Source organism: Silene latifolia, chromosome 2 (genome assembly GCF_048544455.1).
Source record: "Silene latifolia isolate original U9 population chromosome 2, ASM4854445v1, whole genome shotgun sequence".
In the NCBI taxonomy this organism is placed as follows: Eukaryota; Viridiplantae; Streptophyta; class Magnoliopsida; order Caryophyllales; family Caryophyllaceae; genus Silene; species Silene latifolia.
Window position 1 is genome coordinate 183,039,008 of NC_133527.1, and position 21,154 is coordinate 183,060,161.

A 21,154-nucleotide genomic window follows, 5' to 3' on the forward strand; every position below is an offset into this window, starting at 1 on the left:
TTAGGGTTTATGGGAAGGGGAAACATAATGAATTAAATTTCTACCAAACTATAATTAAAATCGTTAGAAATCTCGCCATCATAATTAATCTTCATTATTGTCAAAAATCTCGTTGACATAATTTAATTTAATTTAATTAGTTTCAAAAACGAACAAAATTTGTAGTAAACTTGATTCTATAGAATTTTGCAATCAACTATCTCAAGGGTATTAGTAGGAATGTTCAGATCGAAATGACGATGATCAGTATGTCATTAATTGATAGGAAGAAGGGAAGTCAATTGCAGATTGTTGTAAATAAAAGGCTAATGGTGATTTACACTTATGAGCACATACATTAGCAGATTCACGACCCTTCTTCTACAACAATCTGCCCAAGATAGGGTTAGTTGATTGCAAAGGATGATCAGTAGCAATGTAGCATTGATTAATAGGAAGAAGGGAATTAAATCTCAAATGGGCAGAATGTAGATGCTTTGAGTTGGATTAATTAGGGAAAAATAGAAAGTGTTAAGACGCCCTATTTGAGATTTGAGGTGAGCTTTATTTTTCCTAGAGAGGAAAAGCAGAGTCAATGACAGTTTAGTAAGTGTGGGTGAAAAAAATGAGAGGGGTAATAGCGGAAAATATGTACATGATAGAGTAAATCATGTCCATGAAAGAGCACCACCCTAAAAGTAATGGACATCCATTTCTTTTCAAGTAATGGAGAGAATCCGGACTAGGGATGTCAGCGGGGCGGGTATAAGTGGGTACCGCCTCGCACCCGCCCCAGTTGGGGCGGGGATGGGTAGAGCTTTGGCGGGTGCGGTTGCAAAAATTGTACCCGCCATGGGTCATGGGGCGGGGATGGATTTCGCACTTACCCGCCTAATACCCGCCTACCGGCCAATCATTAAAAAAATTAGTAGGATTATGATAATTTTATAAATCTTATTTAGTTATAATTATGATATAATGATAATAATAGCTACTTTATAAAGTTTTTTACTAATTTATTTGGTGAAAAATTAAAATTATAAAGATAAATTCAAAAAACTGGAAATTAATAGTGATTAAACCAACATTTATGAAAACATTTATCGAATAATATTATGGTGTAGCGGGTTAATAGGTAGGCGGGATGGGTACGGTTTTATATTTTTACCCGTTGGGGCGGGGATGATTTTTGAAATTTGTACCCGCCACGGGTGATGGGGCGGGGATGGGTACGAGTTTTTCTTGGTGGGTACGGGTACGGGGGAGCCTATATCCACCACCGTCCCGCCCCAATGACATCCCTAATCCGGACCGATTAGTAGGAGTGTCTTTGCTGGTGACTAAACGAGGTTTCACAATCCAGTAATAAAATACTCGTACCTACTCTTGAGTACTCCGTTATATAAATAAATGTCCATGTCGTCTCCGTTTTTCTCTCTCTTTCCCGTTCTCTTATCTCACTCTCACCTCGCTCCCTTTCACTCTCTCTACTTCCCTACCTTCCACCTTCTCCTCCCAACCACCGCCGCACCTCCTTCCCCTCCCGCCCTCCCTCCGTCGCTTCCACCACATTCCTCCGCCGTCTCCACCACCGCGTCACTTCTTCGCCGTCTTCTTACATGGCCGCCGCCGCCGTTACCGCCGCTCCCTCAAATCCTCTCTTATCCGACTTCGATTTCCCGCCTTTTGATTCCGTAACAGCCGATCACGTCCGTCCCGGCGTCCGCGCATTGCTTCAACACCTCGTAATCATCTCCTTTAATTAATTATTAATTTCATTATACTCCGTAGTTACATTCAATGCATTTAATACTCGTTCCGTCCCAATTATTTGTTTAGTTTCTTTTATGCTTTCGATCGATGGTGAATAAATGATTGAGACGGAGAGAGTACTGAATTAGTGCTTGATTGTGTAGGAAGGTGAGTTGGATGAGTTGGAGAAAACGGTTGAGCCGACATGGGAGAAGTTAGTCGAACCGTTGGAGAAGATTCTTGATAGATTAGCTGTGGTTTGGGGGATTGTTAATCATCTTAAGGCTGTTCAGGACTCTTCTGAACTTCGTGCTGCTATTGAGGAAGTTCAGGTTTGAGTTTTTCGCCTTTTAATCGTCGCGATTAACGTTTTGTATTTGTCGATTTGAGTTTAATTTGATAACTATGTTTCGTAGAAATCACTCTTGCAGTTATGTTTATGCGCGGGTTATTGCTTACTCTTACAACTTTTGACAACATAGGGTAGTCTCGAAATGCTGCTAACTGCTTAGCGCTTATTGTTTTACCCAACAATTCTATTCTAGGCTAGTATAATTGGGGTCGAATACAAGGAGAAGAATTGTACTACAAATTACTATAACTACTCTCAAGTGTAAATTATTCCGAAATCAGGTGGTTTGACTGATTGTTGTGCTAAATCTAATGTAGTTGCGAAATTAAAAGGCGAATAACGATAATAGGGATGAACTATGATTTCGGGTTCACTACCGGATTCATCGGGATCATTCTAGTAAGAAATAAATATAGTTGTTGGACCTCAACCACCACCTTAAGGAGGTGATGGTTTAGGTCCAACAATTATATTTATTTCTTATTATACCATGATAGATGAACCATCTCAACCAAAACTTAAACTTAAAGTGATGGTTGATGTCCAACAATTATATTTGTTTCCGAATACATTCAACAAAATTTGATCAAGTTAGCGAACAAACAATTAGGCAAAAGATAAGTCCTTTTAGATCAATTATCGACCTTAGAATTAAACTAGCAGGCTTTCGCGTCTTACTAGTTAGATCCTACCGATTACATGAATACATGCATAGTCTGATCTTAACCCGACTTTCGATCTTAGGTCTTAGGTCGCTATTTACTAGATTCAATTGAAAGGTTGTGTACTTTAATAAACCAATTGGAGATTAAAGGCATGTAATTAAGGCATGTAATAGTGTCGAAATGCGTCGTTTGACTTCATGCCATGAAATTTTCTGAGACTCGCCCTTAGGCACGTTAATCACCAATCCGACCATATGGATTATTTTCGTCTAATGAATACAAATTTCGAGTATGAATTAGCTGCAATTTGGTTGATTCCGGTGATGCCCCAACTTGGCTTGGTATCCTTCGGTAATGTGATACTAGAGAATTTCCGCATGTTCATGTTCGTAACCTTGAGATTCACCATCCGGTGGTACGTATTTTGCAGTGGTAGTTGCTGGTACTATCTTTGGCCGGAAGTAAACCCAGAGTATGACGAGGGAGAGACAGAAGTCGGTATTCTAGGAGCCTACCTTAATGTAAGAAGGAAGGAGCGATTTAGTATTAACTTGAGGTACTTGATAACATTTCACTTTGAAAAGGTGAGTGGAGGAGGCCGTAATGTGGCTCATGATTTGAGGATTTTTTCTAGGAGGGCTTGGTACCGATTTCTTCCAACCGTGTTTGAGCGGATTAGTGATGATAGGTGGATCAAAGTGGAGAATGGGAAGTCCATTTGGAAAATTGATGGTCACTTGTCCCTGGAGTAGCAACTTATAGGTTACCTCCACCTTCTTTCAAAGTGACATGCTACCAGGTATAAGTATGACTAGTTGATGCTATACCGCTCCTCTCTTCTTACATTAAGTTAAGGTCCTAGAATACCCACTTCTTGCCCGTCACATTGTGGGTTTCCTTTCGGCCAAAGATCGTACCGGCAATAAACGGCTGCCAAATACGTATCGTCGGATGGTGAATTTGAAGATACGAACATGAGACATGCTTCTCTTGTATCTTCTGGGAAACAACTATAACCACCGGAATCAACACCACCAAGTTACCAAATGCAACTAATTCATACTCAAAATCCGTATTCATTAGACGGTACCATATCGTCAGAGCGACGATTGAAGTTGCTCAAGAATGAGTCTTGTGTAAGTAAATTCTATGACATGGGCCAAACGACGCATTCCAACACCGGTACACAAATTCTCCATGGCTACATTTGTCCCCATGCGGTTTAATTTGGTTACTATGTTTCGTTGAAATCACTGTTGCAGTTATGTTTATGTGCGGGTTATTGCTTACTCTTACAACTTTTGACAACATAGAGTAGTCTCGCAATGCTGCTAACTGCTTAGCGCTTATTGATTTACCCAACAATCCTATTCTAGGCTAGTATAATTGGGGTCGAACACAAGGAGAAGATAGGTACTACAAATTACTATAACTACTCTCAAGTGTAAATTATTCCGAAATCAGGTGGTTTGACTAATTGTTGTGCTAAATCTAATGTAATTGCGAAATTAAAAGGCAAATAACGATAATGGGGATGAACTATGATTTCGGGTTCACTACAGGATTCGTATGGATCATTCTAATAAGAAATAAATATAGTTGTTGGAGGTCAACCACCACCTTAAGGAGGTGATGGTTGAGGTCCAACAACTATATTTATTTCTATATTTATTTCCTATTATACGATGGTAGATGAACCATCTCAACCAAAACCTTAAGGTGATGGTTGAGGTCCAACAATTATATTTATTTCCTATTACATTCGACAAAATTTGATAAAGTTAGCGAACAAGCAATTAGGCAAAACATAAGTCCTTTTAGATCAATTATCGACCTTAGAATTAAACTAGCAGGCTTTCGCGTCTTACTAGTTAGATCCTACCGATTACATGAATACATGCATAGTCTGATCTTAACCCGACTTTCGATCTTAGGTTTTAGGTCGCTATTTACTAGATTCAATTGGAAGGTTGTGTACTTTAATAAACCAATTGGAGATTAAAGGCATGTAATTATGGCAAAACATTCAACGTTGGGTTTAATTAATTGGCACATTAACAATCCTAATTCTACCCGTAGATCCCCCTCAATCCTAGCGATACGATTAGCTACTCATACTCGGTTTATGAACGATTACAATAATTAAAGTCCAATTCATGATTGGAAACATGTAATGTAATGTAATTAAAGTAGAACATGAAATAAAGAACAATTAACGAAATAAAATGAATTGCAAAGTAATTGAAATGAACTAGAGAAGATAAATTACCGAATAAATAAAAGTTTGCTAATCAATCTTGAATACAGAGGTTTTATGCTTCGAATAACGTTAAGGAAAATTAGAAAAAGTCCACAGTTTCTAAAACATAAGATTATGTATACTAAACACTCGGTTTCTTAGCCATGCTTATTCAAACTGTATGGGGATGAATGTAGTCATGGAGAATTTTCGTAATAGTGTCTGCGTCGTTTGACTCATGCCCTGGGTCTCACTCTTGAGCACGTTAATCGCCAATCCGACCATATGGATTATTTTCGTCTAATGAATACAAATTTCGAGTATGAATTAGCTGCAATTTGGTTGATTCCGGTGATGTCCCAACTTGGCTCGGTATCCTTCGGTAATGTGATACCGGAGAATTTTCGCACGTTCATGTTCGTAATCTTGAGATTCACCATCCGGTGGTACGTATTTTGTAGCGTTATTTGCTCGTACTATCTTTGGGCGGAAGTAAACCCAGAGTATGATGAGGGAGAGACAGAAGTGGGTATTCTAGGAGCCTACCTTAATATAAGAAGGAAGGAGCGATTTAGTATTAACTTGCGGTACTTGATAGCATTTCACTTTGAAAAGGTGAGTGGAGGAGGCCGTAATGTGGGCTCAGATTGTGATTTGAGGATTTTTTTCTAGGAGGGCTTGGTACCGATTTCTTCCGACCGTGTTTGAGCGGATTAGTGATGATAGGTGGATCAAAGTGGAGAATGAGAAGTCCATTTGGAAAATTGATGGTCACTTGTCCCTGGAGTAGCAAGTAGCAACTCATAGGTTACCTCCACCTTCTTTCAAAGTGACATGCTACCAGGTATAAGTATGACTAGTTGATGCTATACCGCTCCTCTCTTCTTACATTAAGTTAAGGTCCTAGAATACCCACTTCTTGCCCGTCACATTGTGGGTTTCCTTTCGGCCAAAGATCGTACCGGCAATAAACGGCTGCCAAATACGTATCGTCGGATGGTGAATTTGAAGATACGAACATGAGACATGCTTCTCTTGTATCTTCTGGGAAACAACTATAACCACCGGAATCAACACCACCAAGTTACCAAATGCAACTAATTCATACTCAAAATCCGTATTCATTAGACGGTACCGACGATTGAAGTTGCTTAAGAATGAGTCTTGTGTAAGTAAATTCTATGACATGGGCCAAACGACGCATTCCGACACCGGTACACAAATTCTCCATGGCTACATTTGTCCCCATGCGGTTTAAATAAGCATGGCTAAGAAGCGGAGTGTTTATGATGGGTTTACCTTTGAGGTGCTTGAACTTAGCTCGTTGCTCCAAAAATGAAAATTCGACCTCCTCGAAGCCGCAAATAAGACAGATAGCGGGTTGTTGCGTAGACCGAGGCGGTGACAGTTTTGGAGGAGACTCTTCCTTTAGTTTGGGAGTATGTAAATGCCTCCCCTTTCGTTTCTTGCTCCTTCTCCTAAAGTATTCCATAATAATTAAGAATTAAAAATCAGACCCTTAATTACCCCAAAATCAGATTTTGTAATTGAAAGGCAAACCCTAGAAAATCAGTAATTTCTAGGTATTTGGGGAAAATTAATTTCGGAAATTGATTGTTGAACAGAAGTAATAGTGTAATGTGTTTATATAGTTGTGAGATTGATGGAATTAATAGTTGTTCTAAGGAATTAGGAAAGATAGGGTATGAAATAGATATTGGGAGAGTCGAAGGGGAAATAAGGGGGTGTTTGGTTGGTTAATATGGAATAGATTTAGTCCATTCTAATGTTTGGTTGGAGTGTTTTGGAATGGAGTTCCATACTTCGCGAACATTCGCAAATAAGAACGTTGCATGGATGCAATAGTCTCATTTGTGTTTTTTGTACCATGTTTAATGATAGTTATAGTAACTATGTTCTATGTCTAAGGGTGTAATTTCTTTTAGTAATGCCTTTTTTTTTTTTTTTTTTTTTTTTTTTCCATTTTGTACTGTTTTGATGAGTTTGACTGTGATTACACAATCCTATCTGATTGACTATTTCCTTAGATTGTAGTTGTATGAAAAAACATGGATGAGATGGTCTCATGGCTAGGGATGGCAATTTAGAACGTAACTAATCGAAAGTCCGAAACCGATGGAAAAAATCCAATCTAAATAAATACCAATACTCGATCCTGTATTTAAAAACCCATATCCAAACCCATTTTTGGGAAAACCAAACCAAATCCATTATTGATCCACTCATACCCGAACCCGAACCCGATCCAATCATTATTTTTTGAAAATTTAGGCTTTATTAAACTTAAAATTTCAATTTTTGTCATATGAGATGAATTTTTTTATTGTCAAATTAAGTTTAGGATTCGGTTTGGATTATATTGTGGATTGGGTATGATTATGGAAAAACATAGAATGGATCAGATATGGATTTTAAAATTTCGGATATGGATGTATAAATTTTGGATATGGATCGGGTTTGGAATTTTGGATGTGGATCAATGATACAAATGTAAGTGGATCGGATTTGGATCCTGCAAAACCTGATCCAACCCGATCCATTGCCATCCCTAATCATGCTTGCTGCCAATCTATTAGTCATGGTTGTACTTGTGCTTATGCACTCGGTTAGTGCTTGCTTTTAGAAACCATTGTTCCATTTATTTGTGTTGTGCAAGTCAGTATCAGAATCTACAATGTGGTTGTCTTTTGGTTGTGGTTACTTGCCTACTTGGTTCAGCTGAAATTATAATGACGAGGCTGTATTCAGTATTCACCCCGTGTTCTTAGTTCTTTGACTGAGTTAATATGTCCGTCCTGTTTTCTCAACTTTTTTGAGTTTTTAAATGTCAGCAGGTTGAGTTCTTAGAGTCATAGCTTAGTTTTGTTACTTCTGGTGTGACTTCTGTAGTATTCTGGCCTCTTATATTTTTTAGTTGTGTGTGACTGTGTGTAGCCTGAGAAGGTGAAATTTGAGCTAAGGTTGGGCCAAAGCAAACCCCTTTACAATGCATTCAAAGCGATCCGTGAATCCTCTGAGTGGCCGCAACTGAGTGAAGCCCGGAAAAGGATTGTTGAAAGTGAGACTTCTAATTTCTGATTTCTTTTGATTTAGGCCTTGCATCAGAGCGAAACAGATTAAAGATTAGTTGTGGTTTACATTTCTTTTTAAGTACAAATGGTCGACATATAGATGGTGGGCTTCAAACCTGTTGGTTAGAGACTCAGTTTAGTTTTCACATTAAACTTATTATGTGAGATACTCCTTCCAGGCCATTTATATCGTACCCATTTCTTCTTGGTTCATCCCTAAATAATTGGCTCCATTAGTATTCAGTAAAATAAAAGGGAGAGCGTCCAATACTATTCGTAGTTAAATAAGGGTACTCTAGAGGAGATAGAATGACAATGGTAATGTGGTAATTCTAAGTCAAGGGATAATAATTATATTTTGTCATTATTTCTTAAATCTAGCCTCTAGTCAAATGAGGAATACCTCTTTCCGTTTTTTCTTCCTTCACTGCCAATTATTTTTCAATGCTAATTTTGCCCGTCTGCCTAATGGGCTGGAGTTGAAAGTTATTTACATAAATTACTCTTGTATGATGCCTTTGGATGTTTATGACATGTTCTGTTATGAATCCATTTAAATGACTGGTGTCCTTTGCCAGCATGTATACCAAACTACTAATATGATCAATGCTATGAAGACTGTGTTTTCGACTTTCTCTTCTCACAAACATATAGTAATATTGAGTATATGTTTTGTCTTGTCATCTATTTAAGCAAAATATATATCATCTTATGTTTATGTGAGAGGACAAGGTCTGAGATGAAGTTGGAAAGAGAAGAGTAAATAGCATTGCTCATAGTTATATAGCTCCATAGGTTTAACTGCCGGATTTGTTGTCCTTTTTATATTGCTTGGACAATTCTTTCAAAATGTGTAGACTCGAAGAGTAAGTTTCAGTAGGGATGCTTCTCAACCAATCTGTTTTCTTTGCTTGAAACGTATTACACACATTCAGCTCGAGCCAGTTGGGGTAAAGGTAGTTTAGATTTGAGTCATTTTAGGTCATGTTATTTCAATTAGGGTGGTTAAGAGTTAGGTGGTTCAGGTCATTTAACGTCATGACTTTAAGGTTTTAATTTCAAGTTAGTCATTTAAACTGTTTCCGAGTCGTTTCAAATCGGACCATTTTTAATATAGACTACTCCCTCCTATTCTACATAAACTTCCCTCTTTCCTTTTTCATCTATTCACAATACCTTCCCTATTTCCTTATTTAGAAAAGTTTTATACTTATTTTAATCAACTTACCCCACAACAAAACCCCACCTCATCCCACAACAATACTTATTTTAATCAACTTACCCCACAACAATACTTATTTTAATCCTTTCACCCACAATAATACCCCACAATACCTTACCTCTCTCCAATTACCAAATCCCACTACAATACTTTACCTTATTTTAATTCCCCTTCTTAATTCTAGTGCCCCCCATGAATAGGGAGCTTTATCTAGAATAGGAGGGAGTATTTTAGATCGGGCCAACTTGGGTTCTGGTTCACTGTAGCTTGTCGTTTTGGAATCCAGGTTGGGTCCTTTGGGATGGGTCAGTTTTTCTTGGTCTAAACACGAATGAATATATTATTTTTACTTTCATCGTATTAAATTGAAACTGCTTTAGTTTGTAGAACCTAATCAGTGTTTCAACCAGAAAATTTTATACATAAATAGTCAAGGCATTACCATACGTCGCACTCTGATTTGAATAAGGACCTTGTTTGTTTATTGAATTGAATTTAAACTGCATACTTTCGTTTCGTTTTGTAAAAGATCTTATATGGTAAACAAAAAAGTCATAAAAAGATCTTATATGTTTTCGTATGTGGACGTCACTCCCATTGTGTCTTTTTGTAGAAGGGCGCCATCCCTATGATATCTTTGGTATATAGGCGACTAGGCGTCACTCCCTTGGTGTCTCTTAATTAATATTATAATTTACTTATAAAAAAAAAAGATCTTGTATGTTCAGCAAAAACGTCACGGGGGCTCTGAATTTAAATTGGTTGCACAAAACATTCTGGAAGATTATTGGTGCAATCTATGTTTCACAGTTCACAAAAACCCATTTGAGTGAAATACCTCGCGCTTCAGGTTCTAAACTTGTTTTGTTGTGTTTCAGTCCAACTAAAGGAGGCTGTTCTTAGTGGTGTTTCTCTTGATGATGATAAGAGAGAGCAATTTAATCAAATTCAACAGGTTGGTTCTCAAACTACCAATCATCCTACTATATGAATCCTATATGTTTCTTTTGTTTTGTGCCTTTCTTCTTTTCCCATTTGATTTACCCATGTGTAGGTTCAATTGGGACTTTAATACTTCTTTATATACTGCAATAAACCTCTTACCTTACTTCTCCCCTGTCTACTCTAGAACCTTGGAAACTGGTACTGCCAATGGTTTTTCTTGTGGTGGTGATAATTAAGTTTATTATTTATATATGTTATGATATTATTGCAGGAATTGAAAAAATGTTCTCAAAAGTTCGGTGAAAATGTACTGGATGCAACAAAGAAATTTGAGAAATTAGTGACTGACAAGAAAGAAATTGCAGGATTGCCTGCAACGGCTCTAGGGTTGGCTGCCCAGACAGCTGCATCAAAGGTGTTCACCGGCTTTTACTAATGTAAATTGTTTTAGTTAGTTTTCTTCGTTGACTTTACTCGGATGCTGGAGCTTGCTTGATTGGACTTTAGTTTGCCATTGGGACCACAAAAATATTTCCCTTCTTATCACGCCTTTTCCTTTATCTTTATGAAATGTGAAGTGAAAAATCAGCTTGCTAAACTAATGTTGTACACTAGGGACATAAAAATGCTAATGCTGAAGATGGGCCATGGATTATAACATTAGATGGGCCAAGCTTTATGTCTTTTATGCAACATGCTCAAAATCGGTCTTTACGAGAGGAAATATACCGGGCTTATGTGACCCGTGCTTCAAGTGGTGATCTCGATAACACTGAAATTATCAACCAAATATTGAAACTCCGATTAGAAATGGCGAAACTACTTGGTTATGAGAACTATGCTGAGGTATTTATTTGCTATCTTTTTACGAACGCTTTAAAACTACCAAATCTGGCATATTTGAGCTCAATAAGGTCTGTTCTTGTAGGTGAGCATGGCAATGAAAATGGCTACTGTTGATAAAGCAGAAGAACTCTTAGAAAAGCTTCGTGCTGCTTCCTGGAATCCTGCCGTTCAAGGTAATTCGGTGGGTTAGAAGGAAGGAGAGGAAGAGGAGATGTAATTGGAATTTGGAAAAAGCAATAATGTTGTATTTGATAAATTTGGAAGGACAGTATGGCAATTGGCATCAGCAAATTTTTTATTAAAATGAAGTTGGAAGATAGAAATGTACGGAGTAACAACCTAAAAAGGATACTGCCTCCTTTCAAGTTATTTCCATATATTTGTTCAAACTATGTGTGAGGAAATGTGAACAAACATATGGAAATGACTTGAAAGGAGGGTGTATAAAATATACTTTTTCTGGCTGCGTAGGTCTTTTTAGTTTAACGAGTTTGTCTGTACTCCTTATTTTGTTAGTTTAGAATGAGACACTTTATTTACAGAAAATTGAGTCGCAAAAAACAAAAAGACAGCATTACTCTACTGTCTCAAGGAAACTTTCAGATTTGCGTTAAAAGTGATCCTTTCACCGTAAAAACTGTGGGTGTCTGCTCCTAAGTTAGGATCTTTGTTATACTGTATTGTTTTTTTCCCCTAATTGAGAAGTTTATTATAGACTCTACTGTGTTTTTGCTTATCTCAAGGCTCTCAATTGTGATTTCCTTATGATAATTTGTCTTTGCTGACGTTGCAGATATGGAAGAAATTAGAAGTTTTGCCAAGCAGCAAGGTGCAGCCGAGGCTGACAATTTGAATCATTGGGATATTAGCTTTTGGAGTGAGAGGCTTCGTGAGTCTAAGTATGACATAAATGAGGTCAGACAGCTTTTCTTTCACTTCTGTTTCCTTTTTTGAGCTGTTAGCCTGCTATGAGTGCTCTCTCTATCACTTTTCCTTTTTGTTATGCGTCTCAAAGTATCCATCAGTGATCTTAATCTACAGTGTTTTTGTGAAAGATGAATCTGCAAAGGGTTAATTATTTCATTCTGTGACTTAGATTTGGTAGGAGTTTGAATATGCAAATACCTGATTTAACAAGGTCTGTTTATGATGTAGTTGATGACATATCGTGTTTGTCATTTTGTCTTTGTTTTGAACCTTTTTTAGGTAATGTGTCTGTGATGTCCACTTGCCCATACCTATTTTATTCCAATCATTTATTAGAAAGATACCAAGTATTATCTTTAAAGAATGGTGTGACTCAATTTTCAGTGAGCTCACATGCTAAATTGCACATCTATCAAAGATAACCAACAGGCCTATAGGCCTAAACTATGCACTAAAGGAAGTCGGAAGTCGGGATCGTATACATAGGGAGACTAAAATGTTCTTGATGGGGCATATTCTGCACCGCTGACCAAGTCAACATATTGAGCAAGGTCAAAGATATCCACAGCCTCCGACAGCCTAGCCGATGCATCCTGTCGGCCTGTCAGCATGGGTCTCGGCATGGCAACCTGCCAGCCGGGACACGTACCCGCGTACTCATATCCAAGACCCCTCGGCGATGAGTCAACAGGGCCCGCCGGCCATAGGTCCCTCGGCCGAGGGGTAAATCAATCTTTCCACCTGCTAGCCACTTGGCCACTTGGCCACTACGTGACAAAAGGTGAAAGCCTATAAATACTCCTCAACCTTCATTGAGGAAAGGATCCAACTAATCCACAAAAAAACCTAAATACACTATTCATCTGGTAATATCTTCCCTCTCTCTCTACAATATACATTCAGCCAAGTAACACAACTTAATCCCCTGAGTTTACTGACTTGAGCGTCGGAGTGAGTACGCTTGGCACAAAGCCAAGCCGTCAGTTCGTTCATTGTTGCAGGAGAGGCCGAGAGGAACAATTAAGGAAAGAAGGATTCAACTCAAGACATTATTCTACAAGCCACGGGTGGTAACAATACCTGCTCTGGAATTACACCCGGAACAGTTCTATTTGCTAGATTATAGTCCGTCTAGTAACAAATTCGGGGTTGGTTTGTTTGTTTGCCAAACTAAAGTAGTGAAGGAAAGAGAATTAAAGTGTAAGTCTAAAAATAATAGGAGAAAGAGCTAGGACATCGGGTTACCATGGCAGGACAACGGTAAGTCTAGGGTCAAAGGTGAGTGCAGCCGTGCAAGGTAGTGAAAAGGTCCTCTCGGATCGCTGTTCGTCCTAGAATGCTTCTAACGGGCTCTCGCAAGTTATTAGGGCACTCTATTGATTATAGCAGGTCTAACTCTCACTCTCACCAGGCTTTCGATCTTAGGTCGGAGTTTACCGGTTCAATTAATCAATTAAGCGCACTCAACTAATTATGCCAGATCTAATAACCTAAATTAAAACCGTCAAATAACCATGGCTTCCCTAGTCCTAGCAAGGGAATTTAGCTACGCATATTCATAATAACGAAATTAATTGCAATACTAATAATAAGGAGAGAATTCATGATTAGAAAATAACTTGGGCCCAGAACCTGCATAGATTACAAAATAACCCAAAGTAGCCAATTCAAGGGAGAATAGTAGCTAATCGCTACTCAATATGCATAGAAATGTGTGCAAAATAATGGAATAAATGCATACAAAAGCCACTCATCATGAGCTATGGTTGCAAGTAAACACTATGGCCATATGTCAATTATACTCGTGTTTTATTTGTAGGAAGAGCTGCGGCCATATTTTTCATTGCCAAAGGTTATGGATGGCTTGTTTTCTCTAGCAAAGAAGTTATTTGGAATCAACATCGAGCCTGCTGATGGTCTAGCTTCTGTGAGTTTGATATATACTTTACTTAATTTGTAGCCTTCATAATATTATCTTGATTTGATCATAACACTATGTGGTGGTTCTAGGTATGGAACAAAGATGTTAGGTTTTATTGTGTCAAGGATACCTTTGGAGCTCCTATTGCATACTTCTATTTTGATCCATACTCTCGTCCTTCAGAAAAACGAGGTGGTGCATGGATGGCTGGGGTTTTTTCAAGAAGCCGAGTGCTATCACGTGGTGGATCTCCTGTGAGGCTGCCTGTTGCGCATATCATTTGCAATCAGACTCCCCCAGTTGGCGAAAAACCAAGTCTTATGACATTTTATGAAGTGAGCTAAATTTCTACTCATATTTCAAGTTTATGATCTAATTTTTTTTTACTTATTTTTTTTTTTTTTAAAATTTTACAATCAAGTTTATGATCTGCAATGCCTTTGGGCTACTGATTTATCTCTCTCTTGATAAGCAAGATTACATTTATAAGCAAGTAATCAGGCTTCATGATAAAATTGTATATTATTTCAACTGTTGAGTGGTGTGCTAAGAGGGTATTCTCATATAGGTATATGTTATGTCTAGTTCTTTAAATCAATGGAATAGTCGAGCAAAGAAATATAATAGTTGAAACACTTTCTGTTGCCCTTAAATTGGTCATATTAGGCTTTTGAGGTAGTAGACAGAAACTTGTAGTTATTGTAATGAATAGGTCATCGTATTTAGAAGAACTGCCGAAGCAATGGCAGTTCTCTTGATTGTATTTTTCTGCGACAAGTACCAGCTTGATGAGTTCTGATTAGAGTTATCTCCTTTTGAACGGATTTGCTTCATACCCTTAAACATACCCTTATTGGTGGATTAATGCTATTTCTGTTCTTAATATTTGCTAATATACAGGTTGAAACTGTTTTCCATGAATTTGGTCATGCACTTCAGCACATGCTTACCAGGTGCCACTCTTTTGCAGTCCTCTCTTCAGCAGCTCTATATATGTTTATTGTTTTTGTTAAGTTAGATAAAGCTTCTTTTTTTATGAAGTTTTAAACTAGTCATATAAAAGGTTTTTACTCACAAAAAATGATGTTTTCAGGCAAGATGAGAGCCTTGTGGCTGGCCTTCGAGGAATAGAGTGGGATGCTGTGGAGCTTCCTTCGCAATTTATGGAAAACTGGTGTTATCATAGGTGGAGATTATTATATGTAATTTTACAGAATTTTTTTTTTATGATACTACGGTGAAATGTTTTCCCATGTGCGGGAGTCGGACATGGGAAGAGGAGGAAGGGGTTGATCCCTTTACAAATCAAATTTTTGCTGCCTCCATTGGCAGTCAGTTTTGGGATGAAACCTCCTTTAGGAGTTTAGGGCCTAGAAAGTGGGTTTTCTCTCATCCTTGCGAGTACAAATTATACTCGTTTTATGTGGAATTTCTCATGGTATCAAAATCCATGGTATGACTTTAGCTTGATGAATTTGGACTGCCATTTATCTAGTTGGAGTATGGCTTCTGTTGAGGCCTTGAGGGCTATCAATGGTTACTTCGGCTATAACATGTGAGGAGAGTGTTAACTTACTCCTATAGTGGTATGTTTGCTACGTGTGAGTGCCACACTAGTAAAAAAGGACAGTTCAATCACTTCATAAACCAAGCAGTTGCTCCTCCCGTCAACTTTGAGCTTATTAAGTGCATTTTATCTAATCTTTGTGTGAGTGACTTCTTTTGTGTCTTGCTTCAGAAACACCTTAATGGGCATTGCAAAACACTATGAAAGTGGAGAGATCCTTCCAGAGGATGTTTACAAAAAACTCCTTGCAGCCAAAACTTTTCGTGCCGGTTCTTTATTCCTGAGACAGGTAAGAGCTATCCTGTCTGTTGTGTTAACATGTTCGCATAATTTCATGACAGTTAATGTCGTAGTTCGATGTGCTTAGCTATTCAATTTGACAATCTTAGTAGTTTATGTTCATCTTCTTACGGCTGGTTCCGCTATTTATTCGTAGTGTCATATCTCTATTAAAAGCTTTTCCGTATTAGTCTACTCTAGTATTTTTGAGACTCCTTCCATTGGTTTTGTTGGTTCTGCGATTTTGCAAGGAAGGTTTCTCATGAGTTACAAGGTCTGGGAAAGGCTCTTTATATGACTCATGAATAGCCTTACCCAGTAATCTGTCGGTCCTAGTTGGTGGAGGTCCGTCAGGTTATGCGTATAGACCACTTAGGAGTTAGGAGCTCTTTTGTTGAGTATTCCATTGGTTTCTATTATCAATTTGTATCTACAACTTTGAAGCTTTAAGTTTAGGCACCCTTTGATAAATAACCGACCAGTTTTAAGTGAACTTATCACCCTCAAGGAATAGTGTAAATTGTAAAAAAGGGGTGACCTTGAAGGTGAAATTGTCTTCAAGCCGTTACTTGCAATATAAATGGATGACACATAGTTCAAAGGAGGGTAAATAGTGTATGCGATTAGAACCCCAAGCCTATGCAAAGTAGATGGGTCGTTGTGTATTAAATTTCTGAAGAAATAAACGATCAACTTGCTCTGTTTCATCCTCTATCACCCTCTTGTCTTCCCAACTTCCTCTCATGCTCGATTGCCATCCTCCTTTTCTTGTTTGAACATCTGCTGAATTTGCAAACTTACTGAAAGGTTTTGAGTCACTTCTCGTGGCTATTACTAGATTATGGCTGTTACATCTGTCATCTCTGGTGGAAATCATGCTCAATTCCTAGATCCACTTTTAGACGTAGAAAAACAAAAAGCATAAGTTGCGTGGCTTGCGTCATTAATTCTCTCTCTTCCTGTCTTTATTTCATCGTCACTTTATGAGTTGCCACTTTCAGGTGTTTCAGCCTTTGCTATGGTTTGGATTTGTTCTTCATTTTTGAACTATTTTTCCCCTGACGACAAGATTATAACTCTTATTCACCCTCAGAGGGATCGTATCAAAATAGTGATTGATTCCAAGTTAGGGCCACCTGTAACGTAGTAGTTTCATGTCGATGTCATCAGGCCCAAACTAACAATTTATTGATTCTATCCTGTCGCTGTTAATGCCAACTGGCTGTATTGTGAGTCTAGTGACTTTTATGTGGGATGCTATTAGGGCCAGACTGGTAGAGTTACATATATAGTCGTGTGTGGGGTATTCCCTCGTTTGATCCATGTGAAACTTCCATAATCCTGGCGAATTTGTGTTTATTTGCTTGGCTCTGTATTTCCTTTCTTGTGCTTTAGTACTCCGCTATTTAATAGCTCATAGGAGTACTAACTACTACCATTGAGAATCTTTTCTAGGTTTACGGAATAGAATATCGATTATTTCTAAGCGTTGCTTTATTGCACAGCTACGATTTGCTACTTTGGATTTGGAGTTGCACTCACGGTATGTTCCAGGAGGCTCAGAATCCATATACGATGTTGATCAACGTGTCAGCAATCGTACACAAGTTCTACCTCTGCTGCCAGAGGATCGCTTTCTTTGTAGTTTTAGCCATATATTTGCAGGTTCATCTCTAGTGCCTTCAAAAACTTCAGTTTGTATGCATTGGAACAGTGAAAGTGCTTCTAGTAATTTTGTTCTAATTAATATTTGGTTGGACAGGTGGTTATGCAGCTGGATACTACAGTTACAAGGTACTCAATCTGTCTTTTCTAGTGCATATGATTGACTTTGTATTATACTATTTTCCATTGTTTGGACCAAGGTGAAACAGAGACCAATTGAGAAACTTGAAAAATGAGAAGTAATTAAAATATGAGGGGTTGGGGAAGACTTAAGGAAGCATGGATCAAAGCTATGTTACGCCAACTTTTCTTATTCCATCGCGTACTAATGTCTCACACGCGGCACTTGACATGGGTGACACTCGGACACCATTTTAAGCCAAAGTATGCAGATTTTTCATTAATAGCGGAGTCCAACAGGACATACACCTGTGTTGTATACCCCTAAATGAGTTGGAGTAACATAGGATAAGAGTGCTTTGTAGTGACTATAACTTGGGATTGAGGAATATACGGAATCGAAAATGATGAGAGAAGGAAAGAGTGAAAGAGCTCACTTCGAGGATGTAATTTGATTTTGTTAGTCATATTATTTGCTTCATTTTACTACTCTAGTTTGTTTATCTCAATAGTTTTTCATCTCATTGAGTCTCTTGTTATTTTTTCTAATGTTTTTGTATTATTTTTTTCACTTTGTTTTCTTGACACTTGTTTTTCCCATTTGAATTTCTATATTACTTTGTTTAAAAATCATTTTATGTCTTTGCCTTTCTTTTCTTCACATTTTTTTTTGCCTATTATTTTTTTTCATTGTTTTATTTAACAATGATGGTTCCATTCGTCTATTCAAGTTAGCCAACCCCAAATATTTCCGAGTTAAGGCTTTGTGTTGATATCTTTGATTGAAGCACTAGCCTGCCCCCGTCTTTGGTTGAAGCACTGGGACTGGAGCTAATTTTTGAAATCTGCATGTTACCTGTATAGGCTATATCCCTCTTCCCACCTCCGAATAATTGGAAACACTAAATATAAAAATTATCGCCTTACAACAATTAATATAGGTCAAGCCACAAAAAGTTTTACATTTTTTTCTTGATATATATTACTATCGATTTTTGTTCTTCGCGTCATTTTCTTGAGTGGACATACTGGTCTCTTCTTATATTGTTGTGAACTTGTGAGGGTTACCTTTTGATTTATATTGTTTAAAAATCGTGATCTTGGGTCTTCTAATGGTTTTTGCGTATTTCAGTGGGCTGAAGTATTGTCTGCTGATGCCTTTTCAGCATTTGAGGATGTTGGACTAGATAATGATGAGGTAATGTCTAAAAACACATTCCTGTTTTCTGTTCCCCTTATTTTCCCTAGAGATGTCGATCTTAGGGTTTCCTGGCTTTTACTCCCCAGTGTAGAATATTTTTGGTGCTTGTCAAGAACTGGCTCTCTAAAAGTCGCATGAGATTAGTTCGGGATACAATTGTAAGACTGTGTTATGTTTAAAACTTCCATTCAGATCCACATATAGTAAGCTCATCGTCGGTGGTGCTGCGTGTAAACTTGTAGAGTGTATGACAGGGATGTACTCATGTACCGATGTATCAATGTATAAAATGCGGTCTCAGGAGTCAGGAAACCATAGGACAAAATCTATACCTACCCAGTTTTGGTGGTGGAAATGTTAAAATTCACAACTTTTATATAACAATGACTTCAAAGAATTTTCCATGGGACCTCATAAACAAAATTTTTAGGGTGCACCGCTGGTGTATGAACTTTACTCTCCGGAGCATGGTGTATCTTGTATATAAAAAGGATTATCGATAATGATAAAATGGTCACCAACATTTTGATAATAATTCTGTAATTCCTAACAGAAAAAGTCATTGTCTGCATTAAAAACGTTAACTAAAAATAGATACAAGTATGGTTTATTCCGAGAAACATAATCAGGGATGACCTTAAAAATTTAGCAAAGTGGTCTTACTATTAAGAGTGATTTTGTTGAACACTGCCTAAAATTTAGGTTACTTTGCAAGGAGCTACATAAAGAGATTTTTTGTGAAACACTACCTAAAGTTTAGATTTTGTTTGTCAAGCACTACCAAAATCACTATTCAGGCATGAAAATGTGAAAATAAGCGATTTTAACTTGCCGATATCATGGCCATGGAGTTTATTTTGCTAAACTATACTAATGTTTAACTGAAGTTACTAAGACTCGTCCTTTTTTCCGCGAAACGACTTTAATTATCTTCGACCTCATCATCCATAATTACCTTTATCCTAGTGATACGAGCCTATATTTTTAGAGAAAAGGTTAAGCATTAGTATAGTTTAGCAAATTAACTCCACGACTATGATATCGGCAAGTTAAAATTGCTAATTTTGAACTTTTCATGCGTGAATAGTGATTTTGGTAGGGTTTGACAAAAAAAAATCTTAACTTCAGGTATCGTTTGACAAAAAAATACAACTTGAGGTAGTTCTTCGTAAAGTGACCTAAATTATAGGCAGTGTTTGACAAAAACTCTACTATAAATTACTCTTAAAACTGTCTTTTACAAGATTTTGCGGCGATGGAAAGTGTGTTTAGCAATTACCGTAGTTTTATGTGTTGACATGGGCCTGTTAAATTGTTATCCGATCTGAAGTTCATTTTCATTTGTCAGGCTGTCATAGAAACAGGACGCAGGTTCCGAGAAACAATTCTTGCTCTCGGTGGCGGTAAAGCTCCATTAGAGGTGAGTTGGAAGTTAAAAGCAGGATAATCTCAATAGCCCTTGCTTTCTTTCATTTCTTCATCCCTCAATTTCACAATACCTGTTCGTTCTTTGATGGATAGGTTTTTGTGGAATTCCGTGGCCGTGAACCATCACCAGAAGCGCTTCTTCATCACAATGGTCTATTAGCAGCTACAGCTTCAGCGTGATTGACCGACCTGCTGGCTTCCATTGCCCTTTTGTGTGTTGAGGAGGTTCGTGGCTGATCGTCCTTAAATTGCTTCTTTTCCTCTGACAACTCGGATGAGAATAGGGTATGCTGGTTCAACTGGCCGAGTTAAAATAGGACATTTCGATTATTTTCACTAATCATTTGAATCCTATGTTGGGATTAAGACTGTTGTATCTGAATCATCTGTGCTTAAGGAAACATTTGCATTTTAAGGAATGCAGTTGGTCTTGCGCATAACGGTTGCATGAGTCGCTATTGTCAAAACTCAGATGGATACATTAGAGTAACTATATGGTAATCTTGTTGGTAAACGATGATGGGTATAGGAAGACTAGTCCAGTTACTCCGATTTCTTTTCCTTTAAATCGAGTTAAGAGGTTTAATAAACTTGGGAGAAGTTCACGCAATAAAATGTCTCTGTTTTCGATGGAGATTGAAAAATCAAATGTCGGAGTGTGTTCATTCTCATCTCTTAAACAAGCAGTTCGAGTTTGGTTTCTGATTCTTATGATTGAAAAAACAAACTTAGGAGTTCACCCTATAAATTGTCCCTGATTTCGATGGAGATTGCCGCAATAGTCGATATTCTTGGTAAATTGATTTACCAAATTATTGAAAATTCAACAATTTGGTAAATCGGTAGCGTCCAAACTCCAAAGCAACAAAAGAGCTAAACAATCGATATCAGGTTAGCCAATTCATGAGCCACAACGTTACCATCTCTACGAGTAAGGTTAAATTGAATACAATC

At 37.7% G+C, this 21,154-nt stretch overlaps 1 protein-coding gene across 1 annotated transcript; it reads left to right on the top strand.

Moving 5' to 3' along the window:
* Window positions 1-1,317: 1,317 nt before the first annotated feature.
* LOC141643610 (organellar oligopeptidase A, chloroplastic/mitochondrial-like) lies at window positions 1,318-20,714 on the top strand. The gene is made up of 18 exons (XM_074452826.1): window positions 1,318-1,724; window positions 1,896-2,063; window positions 7,943-8,066; window positions 10,180-10,256; window positions 10,518-10,661; window positions 10,862-11,092; window positions 11,175-11,265; window positions 11,886-12,007; window positions 13,839-13,946; window positions 14,030-14,275; window positions 14,841-14,893; window positions 15,034-15,126; window positions 15,679-15,796; window positions 17,292-17,451; window positions 17,549-17,580; window positions 18,704-18,769; window positions 20,121-20,192; window positions 20,294-20,714. The coding sequence occupies exons 1-18, from the start codon at window positions 1,599-1,601 to the stop codon at window positions 20,378-20,380; spliced, it is 2,118 nt and encodes a 705-aa protein (XP_074308927.1). The 5' UTR covers window positions 1,318-1,598; the 3' UTR covers window positions 20,381-20,714.
* The last annotated feature ends 440 nt before the right edge of the window (window positions 20,715-21,154 follow it).